Here is a 17,269-nt window from a genome sequence, read left to right as displayed (position 1 = left end):
TGGTTTTTTTATTGGAGTAAGCCAAAGAAAGAAGGTGGTGGAAGCGCCCACTGGCTCTTTTGGGCTCCAGGGAGGATCACAGTCAGCACCTAGATGTATGCAGTTTCATTGTGGGTATTTTCTCAGTCACCTGATGTATAGCAGTCACTCAGCTAGTTTCCGGATTTCTCACAGAAGAAAATTCTTTGGTTGTAGCTGTACATTAGGCGTGTTCATGGGAGGAGGCAAATTCAGGAGCCCCCATGCCCTCATCTTAGTCAAAAGCTCTCAGCATTAAGTCATACCCCAAAACACAGTAAAGACAGTATTCTGTTCTACGTCAATCATGTGGTACAGGAATTAGTTCAGGAAGAAATGCTTACGGCAAGATATGTGGGAAGGGGTATGGAGTTTCCACACCCTCTCTGAACATACTACTTTCTCAGCACCTCCGAACCGTCATTAACCCAGAAGCTGTCCATCATAAAATCTTGGTTTTTTTCTTTCATACTCAGATATTTACTGATCTGGGAGGTAAGTTTTGCTCTTTTGGTTCTGTGAGTTTCATTTTCTGTACAACATTTTTTGGCAACAAGATTTTTAAGCTAAGCAAAAGCTGCTCATTTGTTTTCTTTTCAAAAAATAGAGAATAAACACTGTCAGTTAAAACAAAATATGAATTCTCATTGGTGGCTCTTATACTGTGTTCCAATGTATATTTCATGTTAATAGCTTTATAATAAACACTGGCAGGTTGACTCATTGGAATATGAGATATAGCACTGAAGATTCATCTCAGTGTATTTCAAGGGGGCTTCAGAAATTTTAGCCTGGGGCCCTGTAAGCTACCTTGCAGCCTCTTTAAAGGAATACAACAAAGACAGAAATGCAGGCATTGTGAATCAAAGAAGAAAATTCCCATTAATGTTAAAGGAATTTCTTCAGCGTGGAAGAGTATAATTGTATGTATGAAAAAGACATTTTCAGGTCTTTTATAAGTGATTATAGCTCTCCTGGATGTGTTCCTTTCACTTTCAGCATTTGTCAAATGTATTTGAAGTTCATTCAATCCACTTGGGCTGCATTTTGAAAGAGGCTCAGAGAAATTTAAGCAGACAGTGCCCATTAACGTTAATGGACTTCCTAAGGCAAAATTTCCCCTTACTGGGCTCAATGTTAACCTCAGTATGAGGTTAGAATTTACTAAATATTTAGAGAATACTCAATTCTTTAAAAATATCCCGAATGCTATTTCAATAACAGGATTCAAACCATGTAAAATTCAAATAGCGCAACTACAAGATTTGAAGGCTAGATCCATACTTTTGTGAAGACTCCCACTAGAATTCATTGATATGTTTTTCTCATTGCATTTCTTCTGTTCTAATGGTGTTTATAGGCACAGCACTTGTTGTCCAGTGGGACCATGTACATCTGCAGGATAATTACAACCTGGGAAGCTTCACATTCCAGGCAACCCTCCTCATAGACGGACGCATCATCTTTGGATACAAAGAAGTAAGTAATGTATTGATGATTTCCTTCCCCTTTGACCTTGACCTCTATCTAGCTTTTCCTCCAAGTTTTAAGAAAGGGATATTTTATAGAAATGAACCTCAGATCATTTTCTCACTTCTTGATTTCTTTTGCTTCATAAAAAAATACGTTTTTTTAAATCTACTGTGTGGCACCGATTGTTAATTCTTTAGGTTTTATCTTGTTTTGTTTTCTGATATCATTGCTATTATAATCCAGGAATTTCATAAAATTATTGAATAATTATATTCTAGTGGTATTATAATGATATATATCTAAGAAAACATATTTCCAATTTGGAAGAATTTCTTCTCATCTACATCTGATTGTTTATATTTATATTTTTTGTTTTGCCTTGTCAATTTCTGTGACTTTTTTGGTTCTAATTCTAAAAGAATTAGTAGACATGAAAACTTGTGTGACTTAATGACCCAATACTTAAAGCGTTCCAGGACAGCTGAGTCCACAATCCCTTTGGCCGATGCTTATTGCAACCTGATAGGAAAGATTAATTAGAGATCTAAGTGACAGAAAGAATAAAGGAACTTAAACTTATGGTTTGTTTCATTTTACCAAATTGACAAAGTAAAGAATGGAAATTTGCTAAATAGTAGCCTTAAATTTACAGAATATCTAAATTAGAATAATAGCATGTTTGGTTCAAAACTCTATTGACAATGTCATTAAGCTCTATTAGACAACCTAAACTTTGGGGGAAGAAAACAAAGAATATAGGAATAAGGTTCCAAGAACAGCAGATGTGATGTTTTAGGCAATAGCTAGGCATGAGAGAAATTCTGACAATATGAATTGATAGTGGGCATTATTAACCTATGGATTAATGGGTATTTATAATAATGCAGACTCAATATTTTATTTTCAACTGAAGGGTTATTTTCTCTTTGGAAATGAATCTTCAGCTGTTAAAAAGATGCTGACAATTTTAGAAATTTTCCCTTTGGTCAAGTCTTCTGAAGTCTATCTTTTTTATAAAGTGAGGGATATTTATATTTCTATTAAATAGGCCAACTTTTGGAAATCTCATAACCATGTTAAATGTTCCCACTCCTTTGAAGAATTCTTCTGTAGAATTAATCATTTACTTGGGGTGATAATATAAATAGAATATAATGTAAGGTCTGTTCTATTTGGTGCTTCTTCATCCAGAGCTATATTTTTATATCATTGCCTACCATATTCTCGGAGCACACTCTCTGGAAGCTGAGAGAATGTCGCTCAAAGGGACTCAGTCGTTTCAAGTTTTCATTATAATCTGATGTGTTGCTGGGGCTGCAGAGTGACATTATGGAATGTTAGTTTTCAACAGTTTTAACCAACAGTGGTAAAGTTTCTGGAAAGATGTAGGGTCAGTGAGTGTAGAGTCTTAAATCTCACTAACTGTAGGCTTTGTCAAAACAGAAGTTTGTGTTCTTATTGTGGTCTCTCTCTCTAGTCCTTACTGTAAAAATTGTCATTTTCATTTATACTGTTCTCAATGGTATCTCACATTGCAGAGTAACAGTTTATTTTTCCTATTCTCTCTTTGTAGTGGGTTTGGTATTTTTAAATGTTTTCTTCTTTTTTTAATTTTAATCAAAGAAAAAATTTTCCATTATGATTTTCTTGTTTTGTTATGGGGAATAAGCTGATGGGCAATTTTAACACTTTCTTCACATTCCCAGACTGTTGACCTATTGAACGTCAGGCCTTCTGAACTCAGAGTTCTAGAGAAGTCACTACTTTATTATTTGCCTTACTGTCCTTTCTCTGTCCTGATTAGAAAGCAGTTTCTAAAAAATTTTCCATCCTACTTTTTTTATTTCGAATACTTATCATTCATTTTATTTGCTGAGGCAAATTTCTATTTGCAAAATTTTCCACGATAGGGGTCCTCTGCAATTGGGGTGAGAGCTAGATGCTCCTGGCACTTCTAGAACAATATTTATAATCACGATGGCATACAATGGTTGTTTGCATAATTTATTATCCCTGACAAAATGCTTTCACATACTTTATACTTTTCAATTCTTCAACAATATCTCATATTTTAATATTCTTAGCCTTTCACAAAGGTGCTGCCACCTAGAAGCTATGGAATAAATGTTTGTGGCTTAATTATGGAATTAAATCACACACAATTATCTTGATTTTATAGTAAGAAAACTGAGTCAGAAAGGTTAAATTACATGCTGGAGGTCACAGGTCATCTTAATTTGGTGATCCCAAGATACCTCAACATTTTTTTCTTTCCCAAGGAGATTACGTATAACAATTTACAAATCTATTTCTTTCTTTCCCAAGGAGATTACGTATAACAATTTACAAATCTATTTCCTATTTGTTTTTTCAATAAATCCTTGTTAATGTGTGGTATTTAGTAATCTTTTTATCTGACTCCAATATATTATACAATTACAATCCCACAAAGTCAGGAGAAGTATTTCTAGTTAAGTTATAGAGCTAATGAAATCATAAGAACCTAAGAATATAAGGAGTATAATTTTATGTTCCTGTCCAGATTAAATGTACAGAACCAAAATTATAGACAGGGGGGCCGGCTCCGTGGTGGAGTGGTTAAGTTCGCGCGCTCTGCTGCAGCGGCCCAGGCTTTCGCTTGTTCGGATGCTGGGCGCGGACATGGCACCGCTGGTCACGTTGAGGCGGCGTCCCACATCCCACAACTAGAAGGACGTGCAACTGAGATATACAACTGTGTACCGGGGGTGGGGTGGGGGGGGGGAGTGTTTGGGGAGATAAAGCAGAAAAAAAAATTATAGACAGGGAGGAAATACAATTCTTTCTGTAATAAGTTGCTCCTAACTGGCTAATGCCAGCTTTGTTTTATTTTATTACATTTTGCTTGAGAAAAAAATTCTATTTTATGCAGGAACTGCCAATAAAGGACTTGGTTAAGTTGTAGACTAAAATTAGTAATGCACTGAATAAATTTATTGATACGAATTTCAGTTTATTATCCTCAAATGATTTATTCTGGTAGTTAATTATGTTTCTCTTAGTAATTCTTAATGTACCAACTGCCTATACGAACCACTCAAATGACCTCCAATTCTGTCATGCTCCATGTATGGTCATTTCTCCAACAGCATAATTTTTCACAGTGCAAACTAGATAAATAATGATCAATAAATTATAAAATACATTTGTGCTTCTCATAACACTCTTTCTTGTAATGAGATTGAGATAGGGAAGTACTTTACTACTGTTTAAAATAAGAATGAATAAAAATTTGCTCATAGCATTCAATGGTCTTTCACCAAAGGCCCAGTATTCTTCTGACCATACTGGTGAGAGAAATAGGGGAGGCACAGACTCCTTTAAATAATTGTTATCTCTCCTGAGCTTATAGTTCTGTATTATTCAACCCAAAATTTGAAATTCTGCTTTAAGTTATAGGCCCTTATTGTTACACAGCTGTTTACTTTAGTTAGCTTCACTGTCCTTACTCTTAGCGGGTCGTCCTTCAGGGCTCTCCACCTAAGACCTAGGTATTTACTATGGAGCATTGGCCTTAGTGGCTCTGAACTCCTGTGTTTTAAAAAATGAAAAAAAATCCATAGGTAAAAATAATAATAATAATAACATGCATCCTCTCTTAGATCAGTGGAATTTGGAAAATCAAATTCCAATTTTCTAGTCTATTAATAACTGGCTCTGACCATAGAACCCAGATTCTTTATATTATTTTAAGTTACCATTGAATAATGATGATTGTTTGATTATATAGATAGAGACCTGAAATTTTTGTTCTATTGACAGTGTAACAAGGAAACTACCTATTCACAAAAAAATACTTCATTCCAAATGTATTAGAAATTTGAAGTCAGATATCTGAGAGTTCTTGATGCTGTCTATACTAGTATACCTATACCGTCATATTTTAGAAGTTGCATTTCCTCTGACTTGTTTCATCTTTCTTCTCTGATTATATTTTGAATTTATTGTTACTTTTGATACAAACTAGGGAAGGATATCATTCATATTGTGTCTATTGCAAATTTGATTTTTTTTTTACCGTCTCATGGGAGGGACAGGATGGTCACCAGTTTTGGACAGTGCAATTAAAAAATATGTCATGTAATCCTTCTTTATGGTGACGGGGGGAAACCATAGAAAATGCATACCCACCTGAGAGTCAGCCTATTCCATCCATTTGCTTGTTTGAGTACCTTACTATCTCCTTCAGCAGCAAATTTCAGAGGAGGTCAGTATATAGGAACTTTATTGTTTATTAAGTAAAATCACTTTTTAATCTATTTTACCATTTAAGTATTTAAACCTAATGTTCCTTAGTGTAACATTTACTGTTACTGTGGAAGAATGCATAGTTAATAAATCGCCATTGCCAATTGGTTGTAGGTTTAAATGGCACCCTTAATGCATTTTTTGAATTTCTTTGAAGACTATTCCTCTTATTTAAACTATAATAACCCTTCATTCATGGTAATCATCCTGAAAGTATTAAAAGATGAACACTTACTGAGCTTGTAGAATTTATGGACTAAAAGAATTCAAGAGAGTCAGAGAAAGCTAAAAAGAACTGAACAGTGAAACAATTGCCATTTAGATATGAAATAATTTGCATTTATGGCTATTGCTATATGTATCAGAATCTTTGACATATGTTAATAGGGTAAATTAATCCAAGAAACTTTATAGTTGTGTGAGCAGAAACATATGTATTTTTATTTAAATAAAATTTATTTAATAAATTTGTAATATAAGGTTGAGAAACCCTGGATGAGTTAAAATACTGATTATAAACTCTAAGGAAATAATTTTAAAGAAAATGTAGACACAGATGATTTTATATCATCACACTTCCCTGTATTTTAAGTACATAAAGTATGAAATTATATCTACAAGGCTTTATTGAAGATCTAATTCATTTGCATTTGTGGGTGTATTTTATTCTTTAGTTATCTCACCTATAGAAGCTCCTGATGTTTTCATTTCTCTTTATTTTCTGTAGTGTAAGAAAATGACAGTTGAACCGTTTTCCCTTTGTAATGTTCCAATAACAAATGCTGTGAGTCAAAAGAAATAAAGAAATAAAGTAGCCAGTAGAAGGACCAATAACCTAGAAGAAATAATTTTAGAAATAGAAAATTTGTTCTAATGCTGGCCCTGCACCAAATGGTTATGTTGTCCTCGGGCCATGTGTGTGCTCTTTCTGGGTGCCCTTTCTCCTTTCAAGTCCCACTTCCCTTTTCTCCCTGAGGTGTCACTGAGAAGTTTCTCTCACAAGGTGCTCTTGCTGTATCACGCCATTTCTTGTCTCTCTGCTCTGAGGTTCCAAGACCAAACGGACCCTTTGTCCCTGAGGTGAAAGTCCTTGATATTCCATGTGTCTCCTCAAACCCACAGTGCAGTGTGTCCCATCCCATTTCTTTTCCCTTACTGTGTTATTCCCAGGCCGTGTTCAGGCAAGCCCCCTTACCCACCTGTCGTCCCAGGTAAAGTCCCCGCCGTAGTGTTGACTCTCTTGAGCCGAGTCACATGGGCTTCTTCAGCTGGCACCCGCCTCACTGTCTCCTTTTATATGAAGCTCCAACTCTATGTGTCAGTTCGCTAGTGGGCAATCTTTAAGTCAGAGGTCACATCGATTTACGTGTGTATGTGTTTATAAAATGGATATGTTGTCAGCATTTAAATATCAGATTTCAAACAAAAATATACATTCGCATCTTCTCTTGAGAAACCAGAAGGTTTGGAAACACTTATCCTGCATTTCCACATAGCAACAATTGGCTGGAAATTTTACTCAGGGTGTGCTCCCTTCTCTTTTGCCCTCACTGATTTCTTCTTTCTTATCCCAGGCCAGCACCAGCTTATGTAGAGATTAAATTTGAGACTCCTCTTTCAATATAGGGACTGTCTTTACTTCTCAACGTTATGCTGTTATTTGTCTTCTTTCAGATTTTAGATAGGGTATGACTGTGAAGATGGGGGCAGGAGGCATGTTAAGAAAGTATCTTTAGCTTAGGGCTCTCCTTTGCGTCCGTGCCATCAAGTCTTAATACCTGGCACATGGAAAGGTATATGTAAGCTAAAAAGAGATTAAAATAATTGTGCGAAATGGTAACAATCTCCAGGAAAGCAAATGGATTTTTTATATTGTCAAGTTTAACCAAAAGCCTTTCTGTTCAAATGTAGTTTTCAGATAACTAAGCACTAATACTCTGGACTTTATGTGTTGTTTTGATAATAATAAAAGACAGCATGACTTTTTAAAATTGGATGCCTTATTGAGTAATGCAGAAGCCAGATCAGACATTTCAGAAAGATAAGGTGGGAAGTTAGGGCTTGAATGCAGGTGAGAATGGATAAAATAGTAAGCTTTGGGTTTAAAAAGAATTATATATGTATATTTATATATTTATTATTACACACAGACATATATATGTGTAAAACTGCTAGACACCGTATTGCTGATTAGCAAGTGAACAAAAATGAGTTTAGAGTAATTCTTTTCCAGTTACGTTCTGATAGGCGTATGATTCATACTTTGGAACAGATACTATACAATCAAGCCCTTGCTGAGATGCTGCGCTGCCTGTTAGATAGATAGCTGGGTCCATAATGGAAACAAATGAATGTTTTGGCGAGATTTGCAGGGCAGAACCAAGAGGGAAGTAAAATTCCATTAGCTCTGACTCAAGCAGCATGCTGTTATCTCCATAACTGTTTTAGAGACGGACATAAAAGTTTACATTCTAGGCGTTGTGTTGCGCCCTTGTGTCTTGGAGAATGATGCCACAGTGTGGAACGCCGAGCTGTCTTTGAGTCTTCCTCCAAAGGCCTACCTTTGCTTGCTCCTAATATCATCTCCTGCCTTAATTTTGTTTAGCCATTGCAATGCTTTTTTGTATCCATACTTCATTTGCTTCACTATCTGTGTCTTGTAAAATGGAATAAAAAATAAAATACCTTAAAAAAAATACAATTGATAAATGCTTGTGTAAGCTGAAATGGAAGCATATTTTAACTGGTGTTAATGCTCCTTTCCTGCTATCTATCCTGTAGAATGACTGTAATTGTAAAACTCATTCTCAGAAATTTATGATTCAATACAAATCATACAGTGGCTGAGTGAAAATTTAGCTTTGCTTTAATCATAAAAAGGCAACTATTATAGGCCCTTGAAAATAATGAAGCTACATTTCTTTTTTTAAAAAAGCTTCTGTAGTTTAGAGTTTGTACCATTTCACATTGGCTTCCTGACATCCCCAGGAACTGATTTAGGAGACGTTTTGAGAATTAATATAAATTTGTAGAAAGGCTGCAAAATTGCTTCCCATAAGCAAAGTTTTTAGGACTTTTGTACGTGGACGTCATCCTTGGCCATGACTTCTCTGGCTTGGGTCCTTCACATCCTTGTAAATATAGTCTTCTGAAGAACAGGTGACTGTGACAATATGACAGACCCTTTCCTGAGCTAATTTTGCTCAATATTAGCTGTACATTAGCTGTAGTTTATTTATACACACATACACATGAAATTGTTGTGTTGATGTTCATCAAAAAGTAGTTCATTTTCAATATGGCTTTTAATAGTGCCCCTAACTCATCTTAATGGTCTGTGATTTTCTATTGACCTGGAAACCTGCAGACTGGTCTGCCTTGCACACAGACAGCTTACACAGCCTCGTTACTTGGCTACAGTGAGTGGATGAAGGATCCTTTTGTAGAACAACCCCACACCTTTGATGTTTTGAAGTAAAAAGATTACAGCCCAAGAAGGCAGAGTAAAAAAGATATGACAATATCCGGTGGAGAGACGCAGACGTATTTCTGAAAGAAATCTATTAGAAAGCCCAGAATTGTTTGTCTATTCCTCATTAATCTTCTACAATGTTAGACATTTAATACGATTGGTGAAAGTGGTTTTTTCAAAACCAGATATGTAATCATTTCATAAAAGGCAGAGTGGCTTCTAAGAAAACGTAGGGAATTGAAAGCTTCTTGTACATTTTCATTTTAATATTTTAATCAAGATAAAATACTACAGTTTTAGAAAACCTATGCGTTTATTCGTGAAGTCTGTGAAATTTTAAAGAAAAGCATTTGAGGCCAGTGATATTGCCATAAAATTGTTATCCTTTCTAACACGTCCTCTCCTAGTTTTCTCCCTCTCTGGACATTTCAGACCTCCTTTTTAGAGATGTACAGGTTCTTCTCTGCAGATCCGGAGGACACCATTCTTATGGCCTGCAAGGTGACTGAACTGAAGTTGTACAACATGGCAGCCATGATGAAAAGCTGGACTCCATTTTTCCTGCTACTGAGACCGAAAGCTTCAGTGGCGTTGTTGACTCTCCTTTCCCTCACTCCCTTTAAATCCACGGCATGTCTTGATAGCAGTACCTTCACACTTCATCCAGGGGCCATCTTCCTGTCACTTCCACCTCCTATGCTCACTGCTCTAGCATAGTCTAAAACACCCGTCTCTTATCTGGACAACTCTCATACCCTCCTAAGTAGTTTCTCTGTCTACGCTTGCCCCCTACATTCTTGATCACACAGCAGCCAGTGTGATCTTTTTCAGATGTCATGGAATGTCCTTCTACTGTTCCAAACCCTTTAAACCTTCCCCATACGACTTGGAATAAAATCCAAAGTCATTGCCATGGCTGCAGGGAATGCGTGCTCCCTACCATCTGCCCCCACTAACTCCCAGCAACTTTGACACTCTTATTTATTCCTTCTGGTCCAATGATAACGTTTTAATTCCTAAAAGACACCAAGACAATTCAACCAAGGCCTTTGCATGCACTGGTCCCTCTACTCAGAGCTGTTCCTCAAATATCCTCATAGCAGGCTTACTACAGAAAAGTCACCTTACTTTCTGTGACTCCTTCTCTCAAAGAGGCCCCTATCCCTTTCTATCTCTTTACCATGTTTTAGTTTCCTCTTTAGCACTTACCACCACCTAGCATGCTATATTTTTTGTATCCACTAGTTTTAATGTCGGCCTCCACCCTCTAGAAGGTAAAGCTCTATGAAGGCACAGTCTTTGATTTGTTCTCTTCCGTAATTCCAGTGCCTACAATAATACAGAGAAAATGTTCAGTTAATATCTGATAAATGAGCGAATGAATTCTTCCTATCTTATCTTATCCAATAGCATGGAGAGTGTATATGCCTTTTGAGAAAGTAATTTATATGTAGTAGACATTATTCTCAGAAATTCATTTTCTATTTTATATTCCCACATTATATTAAGACTCAGCATAGAGATATGTATGGTATTAGTGGTTAGTCCTCAGAAGTCACTCTCCCGTGAATAAGTAAATCTTAAAAAAATTGCAGCGAGTTAAAATGTTACCCTTAGAAGCAAAAGATGATTTCTACTTACCTCTGCTCTCTTTGTGTATAGGTGGAACATTTCACCCTTATAATTTTGGTTTGAATCATTGTTAACAATTTGCTTGTTGAAACTTGGAAAAGTCAAGATAATTCACTATAATGAAATCATTGAATTTGAGGCTGAAAGGATCCTTACAGGTCATCTATAACTTTCTTCCTAGAGGGTTGGCCAATTTATGATGTGATTATTTTCAGTGACAGAAAACTCTACGTTGTTAGGCTACCCATTTTGGTTTGGGGTAGATTTTCCTTAGGTTAAGCGAATCTGGATCTAGGTAATGTAACGTTGGTCTCTATTTTTGGAGTCTAGAGGAAAAGCAATAAACTGGAAAATAAAGGATATAAAAGAGTGAAAATAAGATGCAGAAAATTAAACTTTTCTACTGAAACAGTCCAATCTTTCAAGTTTAATTGTACCTAGAGGTGCAGATATTTATCTGATTCCCAGACCCCTAGGAGGAATAATACTACTTCATTCTATGTACAAACACCCAGAGAAGTTTGTATTGGCTAGTGAGTCTTTAATAGAGAATGTATTGGTTGGTATTGCTGTGTAACAAATCATCTCAAAATGCAGTGGCTTAGAACAACTCCATTTCTTATTTCTCACAAGATACCTTGGTGGTTCTACTGATCTGAGTTGGACCCTGCTGACTCAACTTGTCTCAGTCATGTGTAGGCTGTTAGCTGATGGATTGGCTAGGGGCTAGCTGGTCAAGGATGACCTCTGCTGGAAAGAAAACATTTTTCCACGTCTTTTGTGTATCTTTAGCAGACCAGCAGGGTACATTCTCATGTGCTGGCAGGGGTCCAAGAAAGGAGGTGGAAATGTGCAAACACTTTTTCAAGGCTCTCTTTTGCTTCAGGTTTGCTGTCATCTTCTTTTGCCTTATTATTGAGCCAGAGTCAGAGTGGAAGAGGACCACAGAGTGAAAAGGCAAAGAGTATGGATATAAGGAGGCCTTTGATTGAGGCCCTTATTGCCGGCCATCAATCCACCACAGATAAAAAGTGCAAGGAGGAGAGGCTTCGACTTAGAGACAAAATATAAAAGAAGGGAGTGAAAGGAAGGAAAAAGATGGAGAAAACATCAAAATGAAAGATGGCTAGGTAAGGGAAGAGATAAGGAAGACAGATAGAAGAGGTGAAGCAGATAACCTGAAGAGAAGGGAAAGCTGCTATACCGTGAGGTCTGCAGGAACCAAGATATGTGACCTGGAAAACAAACTTTCGTATAAAAATATAAAATATTTATAAAAATAGAATAGTATTTTCCAATCGATAGCAAGATAAACTCAAGTTCTGCTGGAAGTATGGGAAAAGAAGAAATACAATCCATTACCACAGAATTGTCCGGTAAAATATTTCACATCTTGCAGAGGATAACTGCAGTCATAGATGTTGGAGAATGGAAGCAAGTGACAAATGCAAGTAGCAAAGCATTCATACTTACTCCTAGGTAGGCATCTATTAATAGTGCTATTTAGGGGCCAGCCCGGTGGTGCAGCGGTTAAGTGAGCAGATTCCGCTTCGGCAGCCCGGGGTTCACCAGTTCGGATCCCAGCTGTGGACATGGCACCACTTGGCAAGCCATGCTGTGGTAGGCGTCCCACATATAAAGTAGAGAAAGACGGGCACGGATGTTAGCTCAGGGCCAGCCTTCCTCAGCAAAAAGGGGAGGATTGGCAGCAGTTAGCTTAGGGCTAACTTTCTCAAAAAAAAAAAAGAGTGCTATTTAAAAATTATGACTTTCTTATGAATTGGAAATTTTTTCTATGCTTTTCCTGTTCTTTTGTCTTTTCTTCTTTAACTGTAAGTCTGTCTTGAATATGAATTACTTTTATATTAGCACTCCTCAACATGTCATATGAAACTGGGTAATGGTATAATCCCCTCTCAGAAATAGATTACATATATTGATACTGAATATATGATGGCTTAGTAAGCACTAAATAAAGTATATCAGAGTTTCATTTAGTAAATGAACTTTTTGGGGCAGAAATTTTGGTTTTGCTTTGTTTGTTTCTGTTGTCCAAATATCAGAATACTTCTTAATGCTGGTTACAAACTGGAGATACTGATGTAAAATTGGCAATACCTTAACATTGTTTAAGAGAGGACTGATTTAGTACATAAAGGGAAAATGCCATCTTCCATTTACTTGCTTCGAGATAATTCTACAAACTTCAGAAACATTAAAATTTGCTCTTAATTGGTCAATTTCAACAAAATAGCCCTTTTACAATTTTATGATGTCACGGGCAAAAATAAGGAGTACAGCCCTTATTATATCTTCTCTCCAGGTTATTCTCCTTTCTTCTTATTACTCTGTTGTTTGTTATGGTTGAAATAACAAATGTTTGATCTGATATGTTCTTTAAATGAATTACCCACAGATGGCCCACTGTCCGCTTATTCTACCTACAGCTTATTCTACTTACAGATCTGTTTATTCTACCTATCTTTTTGTTTCTTGTCCATTTATTTATTGAAGATGGTTTCATTCCCATTTTTAATTCTATAAAACTGAGACTAAAGATAGTAATCATACTTCCAATGACTCTTTTCTAAATCTAGCAAAATTGGCTCCAAGAGTTTGTCTCATTTTTAACTATTGTATCATGTTTAAAATATTCCCAATGTGTCCTAATTTTTTTAACTGTAAATACAAGAAGTGTCTATCATATTCAGATTTTGGTTCCATTGAGTTTCCAATTTAGGAAATCTGACCTTGAGATGACTTATAATAATTCATAAATTTTTCCATGAGTTTCAACTAGCATGGAGAAGTCAGACGTCCATTAACAATTGACCAATTAACTATATATTAATCAACAATTTCATTGATAAGTAGGTATTTAGCAGTGCACTTATTTGTCATTCTTTAGGTTTTATATCTGTAAGACTACTTGTAAACAAGGATTTTTAAAAACTATGAAAATAAATGCATCATAAAGTCTTTTTAGACAACAAATAATGTAAGAAGAATCTCTATTCCTGAAATGGTATCCAGCAATAAATGCATTCATGGTGTGTCTATATGTGTGATAAGTTTTCAGCATCCAGCATCAGTTAGGTTCTCTGAGAATCTATTACTCTCAACATCAAGTAGCCATCTGTAGGACCAGGAACTCTCTTGTCACTGTAACCCACCAAATAGCACTAAACAGATGTTATGTTTACGTACTATACGTCTTTCTTCTTTAATATTTCCTGCTCTCTCTCTCTCTCTGGTCCTTCATCTCCATCACCTGATTTTACCCATTAAACGAGATGATCCCACTCGTCGCCCTGACCCCTGAGTGAAATTCAAACCTAACACATGGCAACCTGCTTTTTCTTTTCCAGATTCCTGTCTTGGTCACACAGATAAGTTCGACCAATCACCCAGTGAAAGTGGGGCTGTCTGATGCATTTGTCGTTGTCCACAGGATCCAACATATTCCCAGTATGTAGAAGAAGGGTAATCGCAATGTATGAGCCTGGTGTGGGGGTAAATTTAAAAGAGATTGATCTCAGGCAGATGTAATTCTTTGAGCAAGGAATCACTTAGCTAATTGCTGCTTGTTAATTATGCTGTTGGGTTTATAACTCTTATTGGCATTGGCAATCTCTCTGTTAATATTTTTGATAAAGTGCAGTTAAATAGCCAAGCCAAGAGTGTGTAATTTTAGATTTTTTGGGATAGTTAGCTTGGTGGTGTAGATATATTTCTTTTATTAAGAGTAAGAAGAACATTAATAAGTGACAGATTATTTCACTGATAGGTATGACTTTTGTTTGTTTTGTTTAAATACATTTATCAGCAAAAGAGAAGAATTGTGGATTTTATTGTTCAACATGTTTGTATAAAACTGAAAGTCTAAAGGAAGATGAAAGAAAAAGTATAAATTGAGGTGAAAAAAATTTTGGTGGAACTGTACCTACCAGAGAACATATGTATCTTCTTTGTTTAAATCATTTTTGCCATCTAGTCTAGTTTAAATTTGTGGAATAAAATCATATGTGTTACTTTGGGCAGCTGTTCATCAGATTAGAAATTCAAAATGTAACTGCTATTCATAGTAGTTCCGATCATGTAAATGTTGCCATTATTTGAAAGTTTCTGTGTTTTAAAACTCCTCTGCTTCCAGAACAGTCCTGAGGGGCACTTGGGTGTGTTAGTACTGAAGTTGTTTGTGTCCTAGACCTGCAAGAAGTGACAGTAAAATACAACTCAAGATTAGATCATTTCTTTCCCTTTTATTCAGAGTTCTTTTTCTTCTTTTATTTCATTATACTGGTAGATAATTTATCACATGCGTATGCTATTTGGTCTTGACTTGAGCTAATTCTGTTTAATTATGCCATCTCTCATATATAGACAGTAAATGGAGTGGAAATTATTTAGACTTTCAGAGCGAAAGATTGACTGGAAACATTATACAGGTTATCTTACAACTATGGTTTACAATGATATTCAGTGTGGCAGTTCTGTTTGGTGAAGAGCATGAATCTTCCATGGCGGTGTCTCCCTGTTAGCTGAAAATTTGTGGGAGGTAAGATTCAAGGGGACTGTCAAATCAAGGCGGATTTTCCAGAAATGAAATTGTGCCGTGAACAAAACAAGGATATATTAGCATGTACAGGCAACATAAAGACATCTTGACGGAACTCTTAAATAAGAAGCTTGGTCTTGGGGGAGCCAAAGTTGTCTCTTATTTGAGGAGGAAGGAGTATTCTTGCATTCTTTCTTTCAGAGACGTTAAATCAAGCATGACTTGAGTCAATTATTGAACAAGTAAAAGGAAATACTAGTTTATTTGTGGGTTCCTTTCATCCCAGAAAGAATTTTATTTGCAGCTTCCTCAGAAAGCATCCTGGTCCACGTCAATGTTCTGATATTTTATTGTTTAGAGAAAAAGACCCACCAAAGTACAAAAGAAAAAATTTTTTCAGATGTATTTTAATATTCTAGTATTGTGTGAGAACTTAGGCCTGAAAAAATTGTACTTAGACTTCAGAATCCCAAAATGCAATTTTGCATCCGTTGCTATATTACAAGAGGGTAACCATTATGTTTAGGAGGAAAAATAGCCTTCCCAAACATAAATTTCATTGAATAAATTGGTAAAATTCATATGAATTTTGAGGGGCTGGCCAGTGCAGCGGTTAAGTTCGCGCCTTCCTCTTAGGAGGCCTGGGGCTCACCGGTTCGGATCCCAGGTGCGGACCCACGCGCTGCTTGTCCAGCCAGGCTGTGGCAGGCATCTCACATATAAAGCAGAGGAAGATGGGCATGGATGTTAGCTCAGGGCCAGTCTTCCTCAGCAAAAAGAGGAGAATTGGCAGCAGATGTTAGTTCAGGGCTAATCTTCTCAAAAAAAAATTAAAAATTCATATGAATTTTGAGAACAGATTATGTCTAAAGTTAGGAACTCAGCATTCATCTAAAAAACTTACTCAAGCTTGGAGTTCAGGGAAGAGCTTCTCTCAGGCAAGCTGCATGCTGGAATGACATTCACAATTCCTGTTGACCTCACTGTTCCATCCTGAGAAAATTAGCCAAGAAGCAATGGAAGTTCTGAGTTTCTAACCACTCATTCCTGCCATTGGACGAGAGTACATTTCAGCAAGAAAATTGGAATTGATGTGTTCTACTTAAAAATCTTTTTCGGGACAGAAAAATTTAAATCTCCTTAAAAATCTGTTCCTACATTTATAAAACGTAACAGTGTCTGTTACATGAGCTTCTGTATAAGAGGAGAGATTGCATTGTATTCTCAGCTAAAAGAAAAAAAAGAAAGCATACTTAGTTATGCCAGAAATTAGGCTAAGAAGAGGTTAGCATGATATAAGTTATACAAGGATTGTCTTTTCCTTAGAAATAAGATGATTCCTAGAGATCTGTATGTTATTTGTGCAATCAGAATTTAGGTAAATATTTAAGTCCTTTTCAAAATTATGCTTCCTTATTTTACACTTCTCATTATTAGGAGTCATCCTCATGGAATTTAAATCATTCATCTCTGTTACCCCTTTTTCTTCTCCTGAGTGAAATTAGGGAAAAACAGATCATTATCCTAAGTAATGAGTGGTTTCGTTTCTTCTGTATTCCAAGAAGCATTTACATAGGACCATGTTCTCATAAGATCGATTTTCTGTTCTTTTAAACATTTTGGTTACATGGGTTATAGAACCTATATCCTCGGCTTAATCTAGCCGTGGCAACATGAGAATGTAAGCTACAACCTGGAGAATAATTTTTCCCAGTGGGACCACAGTGGCTATACCATTTTTATCAGATTTGCTGAAGGTTTGGTAAAGCATCTTTAAAAAGCTGTAAGGCAAGTTTAATTTATTATGAAGATTTCTTCCCACACTTTCA

The 17,269-nt window shown here is 36.2% G+C and overlaps 1 protein-coding gene across 2 annotated transcripts in view; it reads left to right on the top strand.

Annotated features, from left to right (window-relative positions):
* PLXDC2 (plexin domain containing 2) overlaps window positions 1–17,269 on the top strand; it is a 412,323-nt gene that overhangs the window by 281,778 nt on the left and 113,276 nt on the right. For both annotated transcript variants that reach the window (XM_070601478.1, XM_008519041.2), the window contains exons 7-8: window positions 1,379–1,497; window positions 14,251–14,350. In XM_070601478.1, the coding sequence (XP_070457579.1) occupies window positions 1,379–1,497; window positions 14,251–14,350 (219 nt within the window). The remainder of the gene's footprint in view (window positions 1–1,378; window positions 1,498–14,250; window positions 14,351–17,269) is intronic.

This window comes from Equus przewalskii, chromosome 30 (assembly GCF_037783145.1).
Source record: "Equus przewalskii isolate Varuska chromosome 30, EquPr2, whole genome shotgun sequence".
Classification (NCBI taxonomy): Eukaryota; Metazoa; Chordata; class Mammalia; order Perissodactyla; family Equidae; genus Equus; species Equus przewalskii.
The sequence above is the reverse complement of the archived record's forward strand: the minus strand, read 5'-3'. Positions and strand labels throughout refer to the sequence as shown.